Source organism: Coenobita brevimanus, chromosome 73 (assembly GCF_032717465.1).
Source record: "Coenobita brevimanus isolate Jiangsu-jjx chromosome 73, ASM3271746v2, whole genome shotgun sequence".
NCBI classification, from domain to species: Eukaryota; Metazoa; Arthropoda; class Malacostraca; order Decapoda; family Coenobitidae; genus Coenobita; species Coenobita brevimanus.
The window spans coordinates 13,948,167-13,971,934 of record NC_137026.1 but is presented as its reverse complement, the minus strand read 5'-3'; the positions used below and the strand labels follow the sequence as shown (position 1 = coordinate 13,971,934).

Genomic DNA, 23,768 nt, shown 5'->3' with positions numbered 1-23,768 from the left:
CCCAGAGTCTCCGTTTTCTAAGAAAGAACAGGTTTAAAATTCCCTGAGCCTCTCGAGACATGGTTTATTCCTCAGGGACGGGATTAACTTGGTAGCCCTACACTGGACCACTTCCAGTATTCCTATATCTTTAACTAGGTGTGCCACCCAAAATTGCACTGCGGACTCTAAGTATGGCCTGACTATGCTTTTGTATAGGGGGATTTCAATATCTCTGCTTTTATATATAAAATGTCTTTTGATGAAGACTAGGGCCCTGTTGGCTTTATTGGCAGCAGAGATACATTGATTTGAACATTTTAGGTTGTCTGAAATTAGTATGCCTAGATCCTTAACCTGCTGCATCCCGACAACATATGAATAAGTCATCACGTTTTGTCACGTTGACACCCGACAACGTACCCATATGTTTTGCAATTGCAAGGGCTGTCATTTACAAATTTTTCAAATCTCGCGCATGATCTTTGGTACGTAGGTGCAGGACACCTTCCACAACCCGCCACCAGGCGGGGACACCCCCTGACCCTGCATAACCCATGCGCTCCCATGTCTCAATCACTCACCTGTTAGCAGTGATCCTGAATAGACATGGCATGCCGGGGTCTCTCTGACGCTGAAATTCAAGCCGCCCTGGACTCCTTCACAGGCGACAGCGATTCCCCACTTGGTGACGATGTGGCGGACAAGGATTACGTGCTTCCCGAGAATGAAACAAGCAGCAGTGACGAGCAAGTACCATCTCCAAGGAAGTAGCGATACATGATGTATTGTGAGGCTAGAGAAGGCCAGCCTGGACCCCAACCACGTGCATGTACCTCTCTTCAGCCCCGAGAGGAAAGGGAGAGCAAGGACGAGGACGAGGACGAGGACAAGGATGGAGCCACGGGATGTGGTGTTACCTCGTGGCTCAGGAGAGAAAGGATTTCGCTGCGGGAGTTGGAGGGGCGGTAAGGAGGAGAATCAGGTATGGGCCTAGTGTTTTGTATGGGGAAGGTGGGAGTGGTGTGGTGGTAGTGAGTGGTAAAAGCAAAAGTGGTGTGGCAGGAGTGAGCGGTGAAAGTGAAAGTCGTGGTGTGAGGGAGGCAGAGCGAGCATGTGGTGTGAGGGAGCTGGGAGGTGAGGAGGAGCCGCTCCCTAGCACATCTTTCACCCCACAGTATTCCCATGCTTCCTCCCCACAGCCCCGTGATGTGGGGAAAGGAAGGAAAGGGAAGGGAAAGGGGAAAGGAAAAGGGAGAGGGAAAAGGAGCACGAGTGGGGAAGGGCGCCGCTCTCCACCTCCCCAACCTCCCCCACCACCCTTTCCTCCCCACCCTGACGAAGGCGACGATGGGGACGAGGCTGGAGATGGTCATGTGTTGTGGGACAGGGAAGATTGGAGTTATTTCACTCCCATCATTCACCCCTGCACTGAGGAGTGGTGGTCTGGCTGCACAGCTCCAGGAATCCACGCTGGCTCCACCAGGGTGGATTTCTTCCACCTATTCTTTGGGGAGTAGTTTGTGGAGCGGATTGTGGAACAGACTAACACCTTTGCAAGCAGCCAGCGCCATGAAAGCGAGTGAATGTAGGAGAAGCTGGCACTTCCTCCAGTATGATTACCCAATTACCATAAGTGAGATGTTTATCTTTCTAGCCCTGGTTCTTTTGATGAGTATTGTACGTTAAAGACAAATTTCGGCATACTGGTCTACGGACCCTATAACCAGCACACCTTTCTTTGGGAAAGTAATTGGCCGGAATTGATTTCAGCAAATTCTCAGCCGCCTCCACTTTTATGATGTTGACGATCCTGCTAATGCTAATAACACGGATAGAATGAGGAAAATAAGGCTGGTATTTGATCACCTGCAGGAAAAGTTCCGCTCATCCATCTATCCTTATCGAGACCTTGTCATAGATGAGAGTCTTGTGTTGTGGAAAGGCAATATTTCTTTTTGCCAGTACATACCCAGCAAGAGACACCGTTTTGGGTTCAAGATCTTTGTTATGTGTGACTGTAAGACTGATTATGTGCAAGACATAGTCTTGTACACGGGAGCACAGACAGACATAATGGAAGATCGAAGTATTGGACTCTCAGGGGACGTGGTAAAGACAATGCTAGAGGAGTACCTTCATCGTGGTCACGTGCTGTACCTGGACAACTGGTACACTAGCCCCCTTCTCACACAATACCTACACCTGCATGACACCAGAGTCTGTGGTAAAGACAAACCGTCGGCATATGGTCAAGGCTGGGAGGAAACTTGACAAAAATGAGGTTTCTTTTTTCAAGGCAAATAACATCTTCGCCACCCTGTGGAACCACAACATGGAAGTTTCCCTCCTATCGATGGTACACCGCCCCCTCATGCACCACACAGACTCCGTGGATTACCGCAGCAAGAGGAGGTGCCACATCTGGAAACCTGAGTCGGTATTGGACTACAATATCAACATGAGGCAAGTGCATCAGTCCGACTCCATGATTTCCAGTGTGGTGTGTGCCAGGACCACGATGAAGTGGTACAAAAAGCTCTTCTTCCACTTGTTTGATATCATTGTCCTGAACTGCCACTACCTCCATGCCTTGACAACAGGAACCTCAAGAGACCTTCGAGGGGTTTGTGAGGGAGCTGTCCCGCGATATCATCGCGAAATATTCAGAGGACAGGCCCCACCACCGCCACCGCCCCGCCACCGCAGCACAGACTCCCTTACGCCTCACCGCACGCCACTTCCCCAGCACCATACCTCCTCACCTGAACCGCCCTAGACCCCAGCGGTGGTGTCACGTCTGTAGTAGTTCCTGAGTGAGAGAAGCCACTCAAAGAAAAGACACGAGGTACGAGTGTGTGGACTGCAACATCGGCTTGTGCACTGAGCCTTGCTTCAAAGAATACCACACGTTAGTGCATTACTGATACTGAGTGTGCTTGCAATGTGATGCTCTAAGTGCTGTAAATATGTGATAATCTGATGCTCACTATAATAGTAAGGTCTGTAAGTAAGTGATAACAGCAATATTAGGTGAAAAGTGATATAGTGTAAGTGGAAAAGTATAAGTGGAAAAATAAAATGTTAGTTTGACACTAGTCATAGTGAGTTTGCTCACTATATAAATATGCGATAATCTGACGCTCACTATAATAGTAAGGCCTGTAAATATGTGATAACAGTTATGTAAAGTGGAAACGGTTGTAATGTTAGTGGAAAAGTATAATGTAAGTGGAAAAATAGAATGTAAGTTGAAGCAACTGGCATAGCTGGTGCGCTCACTATGTAAATATGCGCTAACATTACACTAAATATAATTGTCAGGCCTATAAATATGCGATAACAGCTATATAAAGTGGAAAAGGGTATAATGTTAGTGGAAGAGTATAATGTAAGTTGAAAAAATGAAACGTATGTTGAAACAACAGTCCTAGCAAGTGCATTCACTATGTAAATATACGCTAACATTACGCTGTATACTATCGTAAGGGCTGTAAATATGTGATAACAGTTATCTAAAGTGGAAACTGGTATAATGTTATTGGAAAACTATTGTGCAAGTTAAAAAAATGAAATGTATGTTGAATCAACAATGTTACCGAATCATCACTGACGAATTGGGACGATTAGGCTAGGTTCGCCCAATGGAATAATGGTTATTTCACCTTTATTTTTGTATGAAAACCAATATACTCTTGTACTACATGTTTTATTGTTTGTAATAAATAAATATCTACATATTCTGAATGGTTTCCCGTATTTAGCCCTACCATAGAAAACGCGAAAGCCGCAGAGCACCTCCATAAAACACGGTACCAGGTAGATTTTTTTTATGCGAAGAAGAAAGAACCAAAGGCAATGAGCCCACAAACCGTTCCTTCCAAAAGAAAAACAAAATACAAGAGAAAGCCAAATTCAAGATCCGTTCATTTTGAGATGCCTGGACACACTGCATTTGAAAGACTGGAGATCACAGGAAGTAGGAAATACAGACAGAGGGAGACGGTCCCTGAGTTGACCTGTTGCATAAATGAAGGACTGGGAGTAACGGTTAACTCTTGCATTAGAGAGTTGGACAGAAAAGGGATGAGCGTTTGCTGCTAGATGGATGCTACGCGCCCGTCGAGGAGGTGAAGTAATGCAAGCAAACAGTTCAGAGGAGCAGTGACCATTGAAGTAGTGATAGAAAAGAGATAAAGATGCAACAGTGCAGTGAAGAGACAGAGGTTGAAGGGAGCCAGTAAGAGGAAGAAAGTTAATGAGACGAAAAGCATTTGACTCCACCCTATTGAGAAGAGCTGTATGTGGAGAACCTCCCCACACATGAGAGTTGTACTCCACACAGGGGCAGATAAAACCCCTGTATAGAGTCAACAATTGTGGAGGGGTAAAGAAGGAACGGAGTCGGCTTAGGAAACCTAATCTCTTCGAAGCAGATATTACAAGAGATGCAATATGATCTCCAAGACAAGTCCCGAGTAAATGAAACCCCAATCATGTTCAAGGATGATGAAGGATTAAGCTGAATATTATTAAACATTAGTGAGTACACCTGTGGAAGATTTTGTGGGTTGATAGGTGTAAGAACTGAGTCTTTGATGCATTAAAAACAACAAGATTATTTATACCCTAGTCAAAGATACGAGCCAAGTCAGACACTAGGTGTGCCATTGTTGAAGCAACTACTGAGATGGGCGTTGCGGGAACTGAATGGAAAGGTGAAGAGTGGAGTCATCAGTGTATGAGTGGATATCGTTAGATGTACAGCATAGAAGGTCATTGATGAATAAAAGGAAGAGAGTTGGCGATAGGACAGAGCCCTGAGGAACACCACTGTTAATAGATCTAGGAGAAGAACGATGGCTGTCTACAACACCAGCTATAAAACGACCAGAAAGGAAGCTAGAGATGAAGGCACAGATAGAAGGATAGAAACCGTAAGAAGGAAGCTTGGAAATTAAAGATTTATGCCAGACTTGATGGAAAGCCTTTGAGATGTCAAGTGCAATGGCATAGCTTTCACCAAAGTCACAAAAGAAGGATGACCAGGAGTCTGAAAGGTAGGTGAAAAGATCGCCAGTGGAGCGTCCCTGACGGAACCCATACTGATGATCAGAAAGAAGGTTGTGATAGGAAAGATGCTTTAAAATTTTTCTATTAAGAATTGACTTAAAAATTTTTGAGATACAGGATGTTAAAGCAATTGGACGATAGTTAGAGGGTTGGTCACCCTTCTTTGAGACTGGCTGAATGAGAGCAAACTTCCAGCAAGAAGGTAAGGTACAAGTTGACAGACAAAGGCGAAAGTGTTTACCTAGGCAGGGTGTAAGCACAGAAGCACAGTTCTTGAGAACAACAGGAGGGACTCCTTCAGGCCCATATGCCTTGCTAGTACTGAGGCCTGTGATGGCAGAAAATACATCAGCTGAAGAAATTTTAATGTCCGCCATGAGGAAGTGATGGAGGAACAGCACCGGAATTGTCTAAGATGGAATTGGAGGAGAAAGTCTGAGTGAAGATATCTGCTTTACTAGTAGTAGAAATAGCTACAGAGTCATCGGAGTAGAAAAGAGGAGGAAAGAATGATGAGGTGAAGTTGTTAGAAAGGTTTTTGGCAAGGTACCAGAAGGAGTGGGAAGAATTCGAATTGGGGAGTTGAGAGCATTTACTACAGATGAAATTATTTTTAACAGAGCAAAGAACAGACTTAGGACGATTCGAGGCAGAAACGTATAATAGACGTAATTCAGGGGTGGGTTGGCTCCGGTACCTTTTATAGGCCCTCTCCGTGTTGTGGATAGCATAAGAACAAGCGTGCTTAAACCAAGGCTTTCTTGCATTAGTCAAAGGAAATGAGAAAGGAATGTATGCTTCCATGCCTGAGAGAATAACCTCTGTAATGCGCAAGGCACACTCAGATGGCTCCGGGCCATGGAAGCAATAATCATTCCATGGAACATCAAAAAAGTACTGCCTGAGGGCCTCCCAATCCACAGCTCCAAAGTGCCACAGACGACGTTTCTTTGGAGGGTCCACAGACCGTACCGGAGTGATAGGACAGGTTAAGGTGATAAGGTTGTGATCAGAGGAGCCCAACGGAGAGAAAAGATTAACAGTGTAAGCAGAAGGATTAGTTGTAAGGAATAGGTCAAGAATGTTGGAGCTCTCTCCAAGGCGGTCAGGGATACGGGTAGGGTGCTGTACAAGCTCCTCTAGCTCAGTAAGGACAGCAAAAGTGTAGGCTTGTTCACCAGGTGGATCAGTGAAAGGAGAGGAGAGCCAAAGGTGATGGTGAACATTAAAATCTTCAAGAATGGAGATTTCAGAGAAAGGAGAAATGGATAGAATGTGTTCCATCGTAGAAAATAGATAGTCAAAGAATTTTTGATAGTCAGTAGAATTAGGAGATAAGTAAACAGCGCAGATATATTTAGCCAGAGAATGACAGCAACACCGAAGCCAGAGTGTAAAGAATTCAGAAGAATCGAGTTCAGGAACATGAAAGCAAGATAAGTTGTTGCGTATATATACACAACAGCCACCTTTGGCTTTGAAATGAGTATAGAGAAAGTAGGTGTTACAGAAAAAGGTTTGCTGTCAGTTGCCTCAGACAGCTGAGTCTCAGTTACGAAAGAAGGTGAGGTTTAGAGGAGGAGGGGTGGTGCTCGATAGAGCGAAAGTTGGAGGAAAGGCCACGAATGTTGCAGAAATGAAGTGAGTCAGACAGTTGTTCCAGGCAGCTCAGGTCGTCACCAGGAGAGGTGCAGAAGGTGGGGGCATTTATGGCCCCCCTGCCTTGGGGACTCCGAGGCTGTATATATTGAAGCCATGATTACATTACTTTTTGAATTTTGGAAAAGGAAGTTTAGTGTGTCCTGTGCATGTAGTCTGATGTTGATAGAAAAACTTGTACTGGAGAGCATGCTGGCCTACTCTCCGTGGAAAGTATACCTGTGTAGGCCACTTATAGACCCAAGTGACCACTTTCTTGGTGATTTTCCATTGTTTCTCACCAAAAGTGGAGGTTTGAGCCAAAAATAAAATTTTTCCCAAATCTGCCGGGATTGGGGGGAGGTCAGTGGTGGAAAATCTGCCCGGACGCGGCAGGTTAACTAGTGAGGACTTGCTAATGATTTGGCCCTTCATTTCGTAATTTTTTCTTCCCACATTGCAGTACCTGACATTAACTTACATTGAAGGGCATTTGCCATTTTTCTGACCAGCTGACAATTTTGTTAAGGTCATTTTGAAGGCTAATTCTGTCTTCTTCAGTTTATATGGTGTTGCCGATTTTTGTGTCATCCGCAAATTTAGAATTGAAGTTCTTTAGGCGAACATCGATATCGTTAATATACATAATAAATAGGACTGGTCCCAACACAGATTCCTGAGGAACATCAGTGGTCACTGGAGCCCAGTCTGACTCTACTCCATTTACAACAACTCGTTGCTTTCTCTCACTCAACCAGCAACGTATCCACCTATGAATATTTCCGTCAATTCCAAGTGATCTTACCTTTGCCATTAGGTTATTATGCGGCACTTTGTCAAAGGCTTTCTGGAAATCTAAGTAGCTTATATCAAGAGACCTGGTACAATCATTCATTTTTTTAAATGTATCGTAAATCTCAATTAAATTTTTCACGCATGATCTCTGCGTTCTAAAGCCATGCTGGCTGTTCCTAATTACGTTATTAGTTTCCAGGGACTCAACTATCCTATCTCTAATTAATGATTCGAGGATCTTTCCCAAGATAGAGGTTAGGCTAATTGGTCTATAATTACCTGGTTGATCTCTATTGCCCTTTTTATATATAGGAGTCACATTAGCTAGTTTCCAGTCTGCTGGAACCTTTCTTTGTTGTAGGGACTTAAAGATGGATGTTAGAGGACTGCATATTACATCCACCACATATTTCAGTATTTTAGGGTAGAAATTGTCTAAGCCGGGAGTCATATTACTGTTCATTTTATTAAGTTCATCTCTCACTTCACTACTGCTAATATGCATATTACTTAGTGTGTTTTTGATTGACGATGGTGTCACTGGCGTCTACTGTGAAAGTTGAACTGAAAAATTATTTAGAGTCAACTTCCTTATCGTCCGAGATAAGAGCACCCTCGTCGCTGATAAGTGGACCAAGGCCCGCCTTGAGTCTCTTATTGCCGTTAATGTACCCATAAAAAAGCTTAGGATCCGTAGAACTTGTTTTTGCTATATCAATTTCAAACTGTCGTTTAGCTGTTCTGATGAGTTTTCTAACTTTTCTTCTACTACTGATATAATGCCTTGTGACTAATTCACTAGTGTGACTTTTAAGCAAGGTGTGGAGATGGTTTCTTTCTTTAACTGCTCTGCTAATATCTCCAGTAAACCAAGCTGGTTTGTTTCTACCCTTGTTTTGTCTAGATTTCATTGGCACGTACTTGTTTTGAACGGTCGTGAATACGTGTTTAAATTCTGCCCACATTTCGTTTACATCATTAATTCTTTCTATGTGTTCAGCTAGTGTACTTATGGCGTCCCTTAGGCCGTTAAAATCTGCCTCTCATAATCGGGGATCTTAGTTTTACTTGTACAGTCATTATGCAAGAGATTCATGAAAAATCTTATGAGATGTTCACCCACAGTGAGGCTTGAGACCAAAGCTTCATTTGTAGCGATAACAAGATCTAAAATATTGCCCTGTCTTGTTGGTTCCATGACACATTAAATAAAAAGTTGTTCTTAATGAAATCCGTCAACTTTTTGTCATCATTACTACTACAGGTAACTGTATTCCAGTTTACTGACGGTAGGTTGAAGTCGCCGGAAATCAACGTTTTGTCCCCATCGAGAACTTCTTGCAAGGTGTTGTATAGTTCTGTGTCTTCCTCTAGAGTATGAGTGGGATGACAGTAGATTGTAACAATATTTATATTCGCATATCTTACACATAATTTGACACAGAGCAGTTCGGTGTTCTGTCCACTTAAGGTTACCTCTGTTGGGTTTAAGTGACTGTTTACATATATCCCAACACCACCTCCATGGCGTCCATTTTCTCTGCATTTATAATGAAATTTATACAAATCTAACTGGTATTCAGATAATAAATCTCTATTTCCTATATCATGATGCATTTCTGTTGTGGCTATGATATGAAAATCTTCGACACTCAGAAAGATTTTGAGTTCATTAAACTTGTTTCTAAATCTGGGAGCATTGAATGATAATACTTTAATTTGTCTGCGGTTGGCTTTGACTGTAGGGCTAATCCGGATACATCATCTCCCCGGGAATTAAGATTTAGTTTCCCTGGGTCAGTGAAGGAGTGGAGAGGGGCGGAGAGGAGAGGGAGGGTGGCTGCGCGACTGTGGGATTGGGGGGGGGGGTGAAGTGAGGGTGAGGGGCGGGGCTGGGGTGAGGGGCGAGGTAGGTGAGGTATGAGCGCCTGTGAGGTCCCCAGGGAGCGCAGGTGTTTCCGCCACACCTGCTTTCTCGTGGATTTTAAAAACTGCCATATTTATCAATTTGCTCATCCTTGCGATGCCTTTCGCATTTAAGTGTAGACCATCTTGTCTAAAGAGGCTTGGCTTTCCAACAAATATGTCCTAGACATCACTGAAATATAAGTTTTCTCTGGTTTCCTTAAGGGCTCCATTAAGTTGGAACGTAGCCTTGGCAATATACCATTCACCACGCACTTTTTTTTACTTATTTTTCATTACCTTTAGAAGGGCTTCCTATTTCTGCATGATATCTTTGGTGGCAAATCTACCTCGTCGTGTGCATCGTTCATTCCTACATTTACTACAAGACATGCATCTCGACTGACTGGTGTACTTGCAACGTCTTTGATGATCACGTCAATCTTGCTGCCAGGTACAACCTTCACTGATCTTTTCTTGCCTATATTATTTGATGCAAAGGCAGCGCCCTGGCCTCTTAATATAGTCACTAAACACCAGTGTGGTGCTCTCCCTAGTGCTGAATTTAGTCTCGTGGTTAAGTGCACTTGCTTTATGTATATCCTGGCTTATATGTTAAACATACAAGCCAGGATATAAACAAAGTAAGTGGAGAGAGAGAGAGAGAGAGAGAGAGACAGACAGACAGACAGACAGACAGAGAGTTCACGGGGAGAGGAAGGCTGAGTTCCTTTCCATACGCCATTGTTTGCACAATTTCTTATCTAGGAGGGTCTAGGTTAGGTTAGCTTGGTATTGTTAGCATCGGGTTAGGTTAGTCTGTCAGTTGGTTAATTTGTTACGTTAGGTTAGGCTAGGTTAGGTTAGCAGTGTCAGTCTCAAGCTGGGTTAGTTTGTCAGTCAGTTTGGTTAATCTGCTAGGTTAGGTTAGTTTAATTGAAGTTAGAGTTAAAAATGTGGAAAGGTGACCAACCCGGAAAGCCAAACGTAATACTTTGTGAAAAAAATCGTATATAGAAAGGAAATATTAGTCCAGTTGAGATTTAGGAATGGAAGACGATTTTTAGGATGGAAGGAAAAGCGGAGAGAGAAATGTCTTAGATCTTCAGAAGTATGGAACCAAAGAACACAGGTGGAGAGCCATCCCTCCCCCCCCTCTCTCTCTCTCTCTTTCTCTCTCTCTCTCTCTCTCTCTCTCTCGTAACATTATACTCTGTTCCCTTTAACTGGGCGTAAAAGTGTCATTCCCTCTTCTTTAAAACAAAACTAACAAGAGATGAACACTACCAGTGCTAGTCACGAAGGAAAACATGCTGCAAACGGACAAAAAATTCCAGCTAATAAAGATGAATTTGTGGCTACGAAAGGCGTGTCGGACAGGGACAAGATAAAACACATTGGAACTTCCGCTATTCTTAATTTTAAAACACATCTTACTTATGCGAAGCAGTGGAGGAGAGAGAAAAGAAAACGTAAATTCTCATGCATTTCCTTCTTTATGTGAAAATAATCCGTGTGTCTTGTCCTTCCTGTTTCATAGTTACGAGGGGTGATTGATCGTCCGGACTCCGGACCCAGACGGAGGGCATGGGAAGGTGGGGCTATACCAAGAGGCCGGCCAGGAGTCAGTGCGGTATCAGCCTTGGTGAGGGAAGGGTCTTCTCTCCGGCACTCTGACACTTTTATCGCTCGCCACTCCAAGCAAATCGCACCTTGTCTGTGTTGAACAAGGAAATATGAACACCAAAAATCATATATGTACCTATCATAAAACAAGGGACTAAAAACAGTGATGAAGTAACAAGGAAAAACATTGTAATCTTTACTAATTATCAGTAGCAGAAATCGCACCAAACCCCTAGTGCTTCCCTGTGTTAAATACGAGACTGTGAGCTTCGTACACCTGTCTTAAGTCCATAGCAAAGGGAGGAAATAAGGCAAAAAGCTGGAGAAATCGCGACAGGAAAATTTAAGTTTGAATGTAAGACACATACCAGGTCTATTCTACTGGCGGCCCGTAGGTAAAATCCGGTCCTTATATCGTTTTCATTGGCCCTTGACGGACTCGGAAGAATGCAAATAAAGAAACTGACAATAAATAGAAACTTTTTTTTTGTTTATGTGCTTAGCAGAAAATGTATAAGCATTTTTAAAAAGTTTCGTTTCGTTCTATGTATAAGTGTTTAGATAGAGGAAAAAATGTATGGCTTTTCTATCAGTCTGCGTTACATAATCCGGCCCTACTCCTGGAGCACTTGAATAGCCCTGATATATACAAAAAATAAGTCTCCTTGTAAACTCCACGTGTGATAATTGTGGACTGACCCCAAAAATATCGCCACGCATATAAATAAATAAATCTACCGTGAAACCAGACTCGATGCTGAACATTTCCAAATGTTATTGGACTAAATTTTATTAAACTTACTGTCGATGATAACGAGAAAAAGGAAAAATGAACACATCATAATCGTGAACCAGGATCATAAAATTTTTCTCCAAATATCTCAATTTCCTTCTATTTTCCTGGGGATAATTTCCAGACGAACAATAAATTAAACACTACTTTGGTCCTGAATAGAATCAAAACTATCAAGAACTTTATATTATCATCATCATCATCATCATCAGTTGCACTTGGGAAATGGCGAATATAACTCAAATCATTATCATCATCACCATCATCATCATCATCATCATCACCATCATTATTCCACCCAAGGATCGAGCGAGGTACAGGTAGGATAAAAGAGGAGAATTAAGGAAGTGGGAGAACTTTGAACAGCGTGCCAATATAAATGGGTCAGACACTCATTCACAGGTCATTCAAGCCCCGGCGCATGCGCGCACGCACGCACGCGCACCCACGCACGCACGCACACACACACACACACACACACACACACACACACACACACACACACACACAAGCGCGCGCGCGCGCGCCTCCCTCCCTCTCTCTCTCTCTCTCTCTCTCTCTCTCTCTCTCTCCCCCCTCCACATACACTTGGGACCTCCTACAGCTTGATTCAAACCCTGCTTTGAAACTGGTGAGCAGGGTACTTGGGTCCATATTCTCGTGAGTTAAGGAAGCTCCCTAACATCTTTTCCTTAGCGATTTATTATGCCCCACCATGTACAGTCACGGAAAGTTCCGCATTACCCACCTCCCGAAGCACTGGTGCGAGACAGGTGAATGTGAAGCAGCAGCCAGACCTCATGTGTCTGGTAACTGTGAGTATGAAGGAGGGGGAAGCGAGGGAATGGGGGCGGAGGAGGGACTATTGTAGGTGTGCAATGTATGACTTGGACGGTGTGCTGGAGTTAATTTCATAAGGATAGATGAATAATATGGTGCTTATATTTTATTTAAAAAATACGTAAAAGTCTGTAGTGTTGTCAGGAAAGTTATGGAAGTTTGCTGGGTTCGGACAAAGGTTTCAATGCTTTCACTCCTTCTGGACACTAAGATGAGACGTTTCCCCAGGCGAAATTTGTTTACTTATTTATCCTCTGTCGTCCCACTGTAAACATCTGCCTGCAAACATTTTCAGAGTTATTCTGGTAATTATTCATGTCAGACAGAATCAAGGGTAGTGTGTAATAATAATAATAATATTTATAAAAGCGATTAACAGGTTTTTCGTTTTCGTATAGACAGAATGACATGGGAAGTCCTAATTATAAGACCAGTCTCTGCAACTATCATTCCTATCGAACATTACAAAACGAAGCCAAAGAAGCATACCTTTGACAGTAAACATGAATTGTTTCTGTGACGTGACCAACTCTCCACAGCCTCCCACCCCCGGCCACCCTCCCTCCCACTCACAGTTACCAGACATGGGTGGTCTGGCTGCTTCTTCGTGACTATTCGTCGACCACCAATGCTCCGAACAGTGGGTAACGCGGACCTTTCCCTGACTGTACATGGCTGGGACATACAGTGTTGGTCACGTCCGTCCGTCCGTCCGGTTTTGTGTTTAGCTCATTTCCGAAGAAAATATTAAAGATACCTTCATTAAACATCATACACTGATACATATTGGTGAGAGTATTTCAACCACACCAAACGTTGATGACCTTGACCTTGACCTCACATTTCTTGATTTAGCTTGAGCTCATTTACTTGAACACCATTAAGGATGCCTTCATATAACTGCATACACAGATGCATCTTGGCAAGAGCACTTGAACTATGTCAAAATTTCATTACCTTTAGCTTCTGTTTGACCCACGGCGGGGCGGGGCGCTCATGTCCGATGGACATATTTCTAGTCTTGCTTATTATACCTTACTGTTCTACTATGTGGTCTAGAAATCCTTCAAACATCTTCGTAGTCCATAATAAATGCACAAATGAATATGAACCAGCCATATCCAAAAATAAATCGCTAAGGAAAAGCTGCTAGGGAGCAGAAAATACGGACCTTGAACACGACAGATGGCAAGTAATCGTATAGAAGGACATTAAGGCTTTGCGGCCTTGATAATTCCGAATTTCTCTCAACTCACACACCCTTTGGTTCATATCCGATCAAGCGTGTGTGTGTGTGTGTGTGTGTGTGTGTGTGAGAGAGAGAGAGTGAGTGAGAGAGAGAATGAGAGAGAGAGAGAGAGGGAGGGAGAGAGAGAGAGCTTTGCTCTAATGACAGAACCACCCCATCATCAGTAACTTAAACCCCTCCACGATGTTGGGTCCAATTTGAGTCACACATGTATGAGTTATAGGGCTGAATATTTTTACTTGCCCTGTAACCATTACCTCTGAGTGTCAAAACTGAATCACTTCACTTTCTCCTGTCCCTCAACCCATCCACCAATTTTGGTAAAAATCGGATAAATGTTCTTTGAGTTGATTTTGCCCTTGACCTATGACTTAAGACCTTTCTTAGTTTGAAGTTCCATTGAAGTTCCACTGATGGTCTAAATCACTATGCTAAACTTTGTGCAATTCCCATAATAGATTTTGTTAACAGACAGATAGGCAGACAAGCCGTACCAAACACATAGCAAGGCGTCAAACCCTTGTCTAAGAAAGTAATGACATATTGGTAATCGAACCTGCAAGGGATGTAACAGTGCATAACGAGTTTTTGTTGACAGGTTAATGTAGAAAAGTTTATGTGAATGTGTCAGGAAACATGTGTGTTAAAGCAGCATCACGGCAAACAAAATAAAAAATTGGGTGCATGGAAGCCTGAATGTATTCTTCTGTGCATGGGGTGTTTAATAATTACTACGTACTATATAATGAGGGAAATACTGGTGATACACAAACCTACCTGGTCCTACGGCGAGTATGTGCTTGAGTATAGTGGTGTGTGGAGCAGGGCATGTCATCCTCGAAATCTTCAGTGTCATCCACGTGTGCTGGGTGGTTGAGGTTTTCCTGGCTAGTGAAATGACAATTAAGTGCAGGAAACGAGTCAATGGGCTCTATCAACAGACATAGGGAGCAGACCTATGTATACCTCATGCTTGTCCTTTTCAACAAATCTAGTCACTTTCTACTGTATATCTATATGCACATGTGTATTTATGCAACAGGTCAACTCTGGAACTGTCTCCCTCTGTCAGTATTTCCTGCTTCCTATGATCTCCAGTCTTTCAAACGCAGTGTGTCCAGGCATCTCGAAATGATCGGATCTTGAATTTGGCTCTCTCTTGTATTTTGTTTTTCTCCTGGAAGGAACAATAATAGCGGGCCCACGGCCTTTGGTTCCTTCTTCCTCGCATAAAAAAAAAAAAATGTTAGTCCGTGAATGTGTTCAACTGCTAAAGTACACATTAAACACTTTACCAGCGCACCCAACACTGTACTTCACTGTGTGCTTATGCCATGATTCCTCACCCACCACCACGCTGTATTAACACACTGTAATCACATCAAAATCTGCGTTTTGGCCATTATCAGTTCCTAGATGCTAGAAATAATTAAAAATCACTTTCATTTTCTCAGTACTTTACAGACTAATTTGAGGTTCTTACTGACTGTGGCAGCTCTTGATCCCTTGTTATTCCCCGGAAGTCTTGGTGCTCCTTAAATAGCATTCTTAGAAGTGAGCTACTTATATCGTACACAGCAACCTACCTTTAACCGTAAACAAAGGGAATTACATGTATAAACTAAGTTCATCTAGACAGTCCTATTGTTTTCCTCAGTTGGAGCTTTCATAAACAACATGAATCAATGTAAGTCCAGCTCAATCTTGTCAAAACACCCACACTTGCACGGACAGCCCACAAGCCTGGCCGGGGCTGTGAGATCACGATGCTCCACACACACTGATCTCAACCATTTCAGTTCGAATTTCTCTGATTCCTCTGCCAAGTGTTCGGCGTTTCCATCCCTTTCATGCCTTACCGTGTGATCCTCAGGTATACTGGTGCCGGTATTATCACACATGTTTATAGGCAAAAGCACAGAAAATGGGTTAAGAATAATGGGTAGGGGAGGAACGCGTAGATCTGGCGTGAGGGTAAACATAGCACTGGGCTTGTCATCATCTCTTGGAGGATTTCTTATTGGCTAATGCAATGTTTACGTCATTATTGTTTGTAGCCACTGATGAATATGAATGCTATTGTAACACATCACGTCTAACTTGCACTGTGAATGGCCAGGGGAGAGCAGGAGGGTGGGAGGCGGGAAGTATCTAGACTGGAGGGATCGCGACGGGACGCACAGGTCGCTTCGACACGGTTTCGAAGCATAAGCCTATGCAGTGGTGACTTACTACGTCGAGCTACAAAGTCGAGGTAAATGTAGATAGAACTATACCACGCACTTCAGAGGCGAAATAAATGTAGACATCGCTATACCACGCACAACAGAGGTGAGATAAATGCAGACACAGCTATACCACGTTATACAGATAGAGTCCTAAGCCGGGGGGAATCTGTTGGTGTGTATATCTCAAAGTGGGCATTTTCGCTCATTTGTGTTAACTGCTTCATTCTTTATTGCCTCATTATGAAGGCATGGTCCCGGGGGCAAGGCGACTCATTGGAATGCAGAGTTTTGGGTGAGAAAGTTACTGAGGTAAATCCGCAAATAACTTCATTGGTAAAAACAACGTACCGTGCGAACTAAAAAAGGAAAAAAAAAATGTACTTCGAATGGCTTCTTGTTTTCCCAGTATGTTCGTATCTAAAATTGAAGTAGGGACCTTGATAGGAAGGTAGACGGTCACATATCTTTGTCTAGGTTAATGTTTAGCTGTTTTTCTTGTTGGTAAATCACAAATAATGTCATCGAACTTTGAAGAAATGAGCGAGCAGACAAGGAAGAATAACGAAATTATTTTCTTTTCTTTTGTAGCTTTTGGAAAATACAAGTATACTGCTGAGTAATCCCTCAGTTACGGCAGAGTGCCACTGAGCTGAATAAAATAAAATGGTGACAAGATGAAAACAAAATTTCTTTGTACTGGGAACTGAAGGAAGAGTGCGTTTGTCTCCCCAACTATGAGCTTTCTCTCTTCTTAAACTGGACAGCATTTATCTTATTTTGTGGGGAGAATGACACAGTGAAGGTTGAAATGGGAGTATTTTTTTAACTTCTTTCACATCAACAGCTCTCATCTAAAATATAACCCACTGGAAGAAGGAAGGGCAAAATATAAAGCGATTTAGAACTGAAGGGATAAAAGAGAGAGTTTCGCCTCACTAGGGAAGTTTACAAGTTAAGTTTAATATAATTTGCTGGTGGAAGAGTAAGCAATTTATAGACATACAGAACCAAAGGGATCGGTGGAGTGTGCGCTTAACTCCACTCACGAGAAAACTTTTCTGAGCATAATAAAAATGATGGATGTAGCGTAAACATTAAAAGAAAAAAAAAAAGACAGAAATAGCACTGAAGGAGTGAATCAGGGATGCCTGCAATTCCAGTTACCACGAAAGTCCTTACCTTGGGCAGAAAAAAAATTGGCTGGTGAAAATAGTAACAAAATAGACGAGACAGTGGCAAAGACTTAAGTAAGTAAGTTTCTGTGTTTTACACTACTGTTTTTACTTTAACTTGGCCTAAAATTGACATAATTCAGAAACATAGGAAAAGTGCTCCTTGAAGTTAAGCAAAATTGGCAGAGGAAAGGAAGAATCAGACATACATCCTGACAGTGATATTCGATGCAAGGAGACAAGTGGTTTACCATGTCTTATATGCCTCACCTGACCCTCTTGCTGATCTTCGCCACGACAGGTAAGTTTAATTAGTGTATATGTACTCTAATCCCTTCATGTCAGAAGTAGTCTTTTTGCCGCACCCACAGGAAGGGCTAAATTCATTGTGTGCCTCTAACTGTGTCACTCGCACATCCACCCACCCATTACCCACCCACCTACTCACCCACTCACTCACGCATCTATCCACCTTCTCACCCATCTATCCACCTACTCACCCATCCACCCTCACTCATAAGCCGATTCATTCATTCACTCATCTACTCTCACTCGTTCTAGTTTTATGGCAGATGATGTGGAAAGAGGGTCGTTATTGAATCAGGACATTATCATCTAGAAATCCTTTTCTGGGGGAAACCCCTCGCAGGATGCGGGTCATGAAATAGACAGATAGATAGATAGAGTATCCTTCCTTCTCATACTCTTTGCTGCTTGCTTCGCATTGCAATCACATAAAAATAATCTATTTCACACTGTTGCTTATTTCTTTATTCTATTATGCTAACCATATAACAGAATTTATCTAATGAGCAATATTTATTATCGAAAATATTTCTTGTTGTCCAAAGAATATCTGTGTTCACTGTAAATGTCATTTCTTTCACAGTGCTTTTTTAAAACATTCTGTGTAGGTTGAGCATGGAATGAAAGGGATTTACAGGAGCTGAAATATAATGAGATGGAGGGATGGGGTGGAGAGGTATATAAGAGGGGGGTGTGAGTTGGGAGAGGGCAGTGAAATGGCGGGGGACAGGGCGACTTGGAGGCGATTTGTTTGTGGCCACCCCAAACGGGATTGAGGCGTCTGGCAATATATATATATATATATATATATATATATATATATATATATATATATATATATATATATATATATAGATATAGATATATATATATATATATATATATATATATAGATATATATATATATATATATATATATATATATATATATATAATATATATATATATATATATATATATATATATATATATATATATATATATATATATATATATATATATATATATATATATATATATATATATATATATATATATATATATATATATATATATTATATATATATATATATATATATATATATATATATATATATATATATATATATATATATATATATATATATATATATATATATATATATATATATATATATATATATATATATATATATATATATATATATTGTTACATAGCCTATGATTTCATCATCCTTTGTGTAATTTTAACGCACAGTTGCTGCATGTTTGATCACGAGCGTGTTCTGCCTCAGTCTCCCCCTTCTACCATTATAGTAGAGTAAGTCGTTCTCTCTGTTATACTTTGCGTGGGATTTTCAGCTCTCTGTCCCCATGGCTTCATTTGCGCGTCCCTCTTACAAGTTGTATCAAGCTCTGCCAGCCCCTATATAATGAGCTCAGTCTCTGCATCATTGCCACTTAGATCTGCTCCTCATTTTGTTCACATCTCTGTCCTCCCCTGTACAGATATTATTATTGTGAGTGCTCAAGAAATCTCCAACCATCTAGCAGCTGTGTGTAATTTGAGTATAACTGTTGTTGCTTTTTTTCTTGTACTGTATAGCATAAGTTTAATTTGTAGGCCTAGTGAAGTTTTTGTAATTCATGTAGGGTTCTTCATGTCAGTCATTTTTGATAATAGTTTGTATCTGTAATTATTTATCTGGCATTCACTGAGTATTATCTGGTATCTCATTTTATCAGGGCTGACTTAGATAAATTTATTCTTGCTAATTTCGTGTTAATAGAGGCTATTGCAGTTAACCATATATTTAACCTGTTTATTTGCCATTACATTATCCTTATGAGTTCTGAATGTTTTGTTGTTAGTTTAAGCATTAAACTTTAACTTGTAATTTTACCTAACTCTTTTGTTTTGAACCTGGAACTTTACGGGACAGTAGTGACTCTTTGTATTCTCACTTAAAGTGTACATTATCTTTCTCTGTTCCGTAACATAAATTTGGCGACCTCTTATCAGGATATTCAGGATATTATCATAAGGATATTGCTTGATATTTTGTGACTGTTACTTATTAATTATGTCTACTATTACTACACTTGATGAAGCCAAAGATTTTTTGTCAAATGTGCAAACAGTGTTGGATGTAGAAAACAGAACAAAGAATGAACTTAAGCTTGTTGCTCAACAATTGGGAATTGCTGTTCGCTTTCATTCTAAAGATCAAATTGTTGACATGATTAATGAAAGCTTGTTCAATGTAACTCCTCCAAATGAGCAAACGCAGATTGAATTAGCTAAGTTACAGCTAGCCCTGCAGGAGGCCCGTGCTAGGGAGGCTGAGGCACAAGTTGAAATTGCTAGGATTCAGGCAGACCATGAGTATCGCATGAAACAAGGTGGAACTGGATCATCTAGCTCTGATGATTTTGATGTGGCTAAAAATGTTAAACTTGTCCCTCCTTTTAATGAATCTGATTTAACAAAGTATTTTCAGTTGTTTGAGAGGGTAGCTACAGGTTTTAATTGGCCTAAGGAGTATTGGCCAGTACTCCTTCAAACTGTTCTCACCGGTAAAGCTCAAGTAACTTATGCATCTTTGCCTCAGGATCAATCTGATAATTATGATGTAGTTAAGAGCTTGATTCTTAAGGCCTATGAGCTTGTTCCTGAAGCCTATAGAGTAAAATTTAGGACAACTTACAAGCAAGATAAGCAATCCCATGTTGAGTATGCAAAAATCAAAGAAGATTTGTTAGAGCAGTGGTTAAATTCTAAGAATGTGGATTCTGATTTTGACAAATTTAAGCAGATGATTTTGCTGGAGGACTTCAAAAGGTGTGTTAATAAAGATGTAAGCCTATATCTTGATGAGAAAAGAATAGATAATTTGTCTGATGCTGCAGTTTTAGCTGATGAGTATGTTCTCACTCACAAGAGATATTCTAGAGAAAAAGGGAAAGCTGAGAGTAAGTACGTTGCCTCTACTCAGAGTACAGGTAACAGGAAAGAGAATAAAGATGATGTTTCTCAGGAAGTAAATACCAGCTTCACCTCTAGATTTCAGAAAAGTAAATGTACTTATTGTAGTAAGCTTGGTCATACTACGGAGAGATGTTTCAGGAGACAGCGTGATGTGAACAAAAAGGAGTCTTTAAATATTCAGTCAATTGGTCTAGTGTCCACTCTTGAGAGTTCCCAGAATTCTTTATCTGAGTTAACTGAACCTGCTTTGAGGGGTAACTTAAATTCTCATGATGGAGCTCCTCTTTTGAGCAGTAACGTGGGTGACACTCTCAAGAGTTCATGTGCTAATTTCCTGTCTGATGGTTTTGTCAGTCCTCTGGACAGTAATGACAGGAAATCAGTAAAAATATATCGTGATACAGGTGCTTGCCAATCCCTTATGCTGACCAGTGTTCTAGGCTCTAATTTTAATTCCTCTGATGAAACTGTAATCTTACAAGGTGTAGGGAATAATTACTTCTCTGTTCCTCTGTGCAGAGTGAATTTAGAGTCTGGTTTTGTTAATGGTTCTGTTATGGTTGGGTTGGTTGAGACACTGCCAATGTCAGGTGTAACTTTCTTACTTGGAAATGATATTGGTGGAAGTCAAGTGTGTCCAGCTCCTCAGTTGTCTAGTGAGCCAGTGGCTGCGTCCCAGGATTGTGATGTCCCTGATGTGTTCCCTGCATGTGCTGTCACTAGAGCTAAGTCTGAAGTTACTGGTGATTTAGAGGATAATGATGATGATGATGTTATCCTAGCTGACACTTTTCTTGCTAATTTGGACCACTCACCAGATGAGGCAGTACCCCGTAGTGTTGATAATTTGTCTCGTCAAGAGTTGGTTGAGTTGCAGGTTGCTGACCCTGAGTTGAAAGGTCTAGCTAACTCTGCTTGCAGTGAGGAAGAGTCAGCTGGTGCTTCTACTTGTTATTATGTAAAGTCAGGAGTACTTATGAGGAAGTGGAGACCCCCAACAGCATCAGCCGACTGTGAATGGGAGGTTGTACATCAAGTTGTCATCCCTCGTGTTTGTAGGCAGGATATCATTAGAGTGGCTCATGATTCCAGTTTGGCAGGACACCTTGGAGTGAGGAAGACTGTGGCACGCATTTTGAAACACTTCTACTGGCCAGGTATCTTCAGGGATGTTTCCTGGTATTGTAAGTCTTGTCACACCTGTCAAGTTGTGGGGAAGTGTAATCAGACCGAAAAGGTTGCACCTCTAGTTCCCATTCCTCCTTTTGAGGCGCCTTTCACCCGTGTGTTGGTGGATATTGTGGGCCCTCTTCCTAAGACTTCTTCAGGATTTTCTTATGAGTTGACCATGATTGATATGGCTACTCGTTATCCTGAAGCCATTCCACTTAGAAACATCTCAGCAAAGAACGTGGTTAAGGAAATGCTAGGGTTCTTCACAAAGTTTGGTCTGCCCAAGGAGGTACAGTCAGACCGAGGAAGTAATTTCATGTCAAATGTTTTCAAACAGTCTCTGAAAGAGTTGGGCATCACCCAGATCACGTCTTCAGCTTACCATCCCCAGACCCAAGGAGCGTTGGAGAGATATCATCAAACACTCAAATCGATGCTCAAGAAATACTGTTTGGAACATCAGAAAGACTGGGATAAAGGTCTTCCATTCGTTGTGTTTGCCGCAAGAGAATCTCCAAATGAATCACTGGGCTTCTCACCTTTTGAACTACTGTTTGGCCATGAAGTAAGAGGACCCCTTAAGTTACTCAAGGAATGCTGGCTGTCGGAGGAAGATGACGTCAACCTGCTGGAGTATGTGATGAAGTTCAAAGAACGGCTGTCCACTGCTTTACAGCTGGCGAGAGAGAATTTAGGAGCTGCTCAGGAGAAGATGAAGACTTGGTATGATAAGAAGTCCAGGTTACGCCACTTTCAGCCAGGAGATCAGGTTTTGATTCTGCTACCAGTTCATGGGCAACCTCTTCAAGCCAAGTTTAGTGGCCCTTATTTCGTGGAGAAGAAACTCAGTGATGTCAGCTATGTCATCGCCACACCAGATCGTAGAAAGAGCAAGCAACTATGTCACATCGACATGCTAAAGTTATATCACAGGCGGGACGAAAATAATCCTGTCTGCACTGTAGCTGTTCCACCCGAGTCTGCAAGTGAAGCTCTCCCATGCAGTATGAGCCTGAGTGATAGTTTGGGGAAGAATCCTGATATCATGAATGATCTCCAGACTAAGCTTTCTCATCTACCACCCAAGGAAAGGCAGGAGTTTTCGGCATTACTGCAGGAGTACCCGCAAGTGTTCCGTGCCACTCCAGGAAGAACCACTGTGTTGATGCATGATGTCGATGTTGGAGACGCAAAGCCAATTAAATTGCCTCCTTACCGTGTGAACCCAGTGAAAGTTCCTCTCATCCAGAAGGAGCTTGGCTACCTGTTGGACCACAAGATGATTGAGCCCTGTCAGAGTGAGTGGAGTTCTCCTGTCACTCTAGTCCCTAAGCCAGGTGGGTCACAGAGGCTTTGCATCGACTACAGACGTGTTAATCAGATAACCAAAACAGACACTTACCCTCTCCCTGGTGTGGAAGATTGCATAGACAAGATCGGAAAGGCTAGGTACATAAGTAAGTTTGATTTGTTAAAGGGATACTGGCAAGTACCTATGACTGAACGTGCTAGGGAGATCTCATGTTTTGTAACACTAGGAAAGGCTTTTGCATGTTCTGTAATGCCGTATGGTATGAAGAATGCACCAGCCACATTTCAGAAGCTCATGAATGTTGTAACAGAGGGTTTGGCAGGGTGTGTTGTTTATATTGATGATGTATTAATCTTCAGTGACAACTGGAAAGATCACCTATGCCATGTCAGTAAATTTCTTGACCGTTTAGTTCATGCTAATCTTGTAGCTAATTTATCAAAGTGTGAGTTTGGTCAAGCTAAAGTTCAGTACCTTGGGTATGTAATTGGTGATGGACATGTTGCACCACCAGGAGCTAAGGTTCAGGTTATAAGTGATCTTCCCAGACCTAAAAGTAGGAAAGAGCTACAAAGATTTTTGGGAATGGTAGGTTATTGCAGGAGATTTGTTCTTAACTTTTCTATTCTTGTATCACCACTTACAGACCTACTGAAAAAGGGAGTTAAATTTGTCTGGACTGATAACTGTGAATCCTCTTTCAACAAACTT

The 23,768-nt window shown here is 41.8% G+C and overlaps 1 protein-coding gene across 1 annotated transcript in view; it reads left to right on the top strand.

Moving 5' to 3' along the window:
• Window positions 1–588: 588 nt before the first annotated feature.
• LOC145407485 (netrin receptor DCC-like) overlaps window positions 589–23,768 on the top strand; it is a 110,397-nt gene continuing 87,217 nt past the window's right edge. The window contains exons 1-3 of the mRNA XM_080278415.1: window positions 589–732; window positions 2,279–2,419; window positions 2,583–2,777. Of these exons, the coding sequence (XP_080134541.1) occupies window positions 589–732; window positions 2,279–2,419; window positions 2,583–2,777 (480 nt within the window). The remainder of the gene's footprint in view (window positions 733–2,278; window positions 2,420–2,582; window positions 2,778–23,768) is intronic.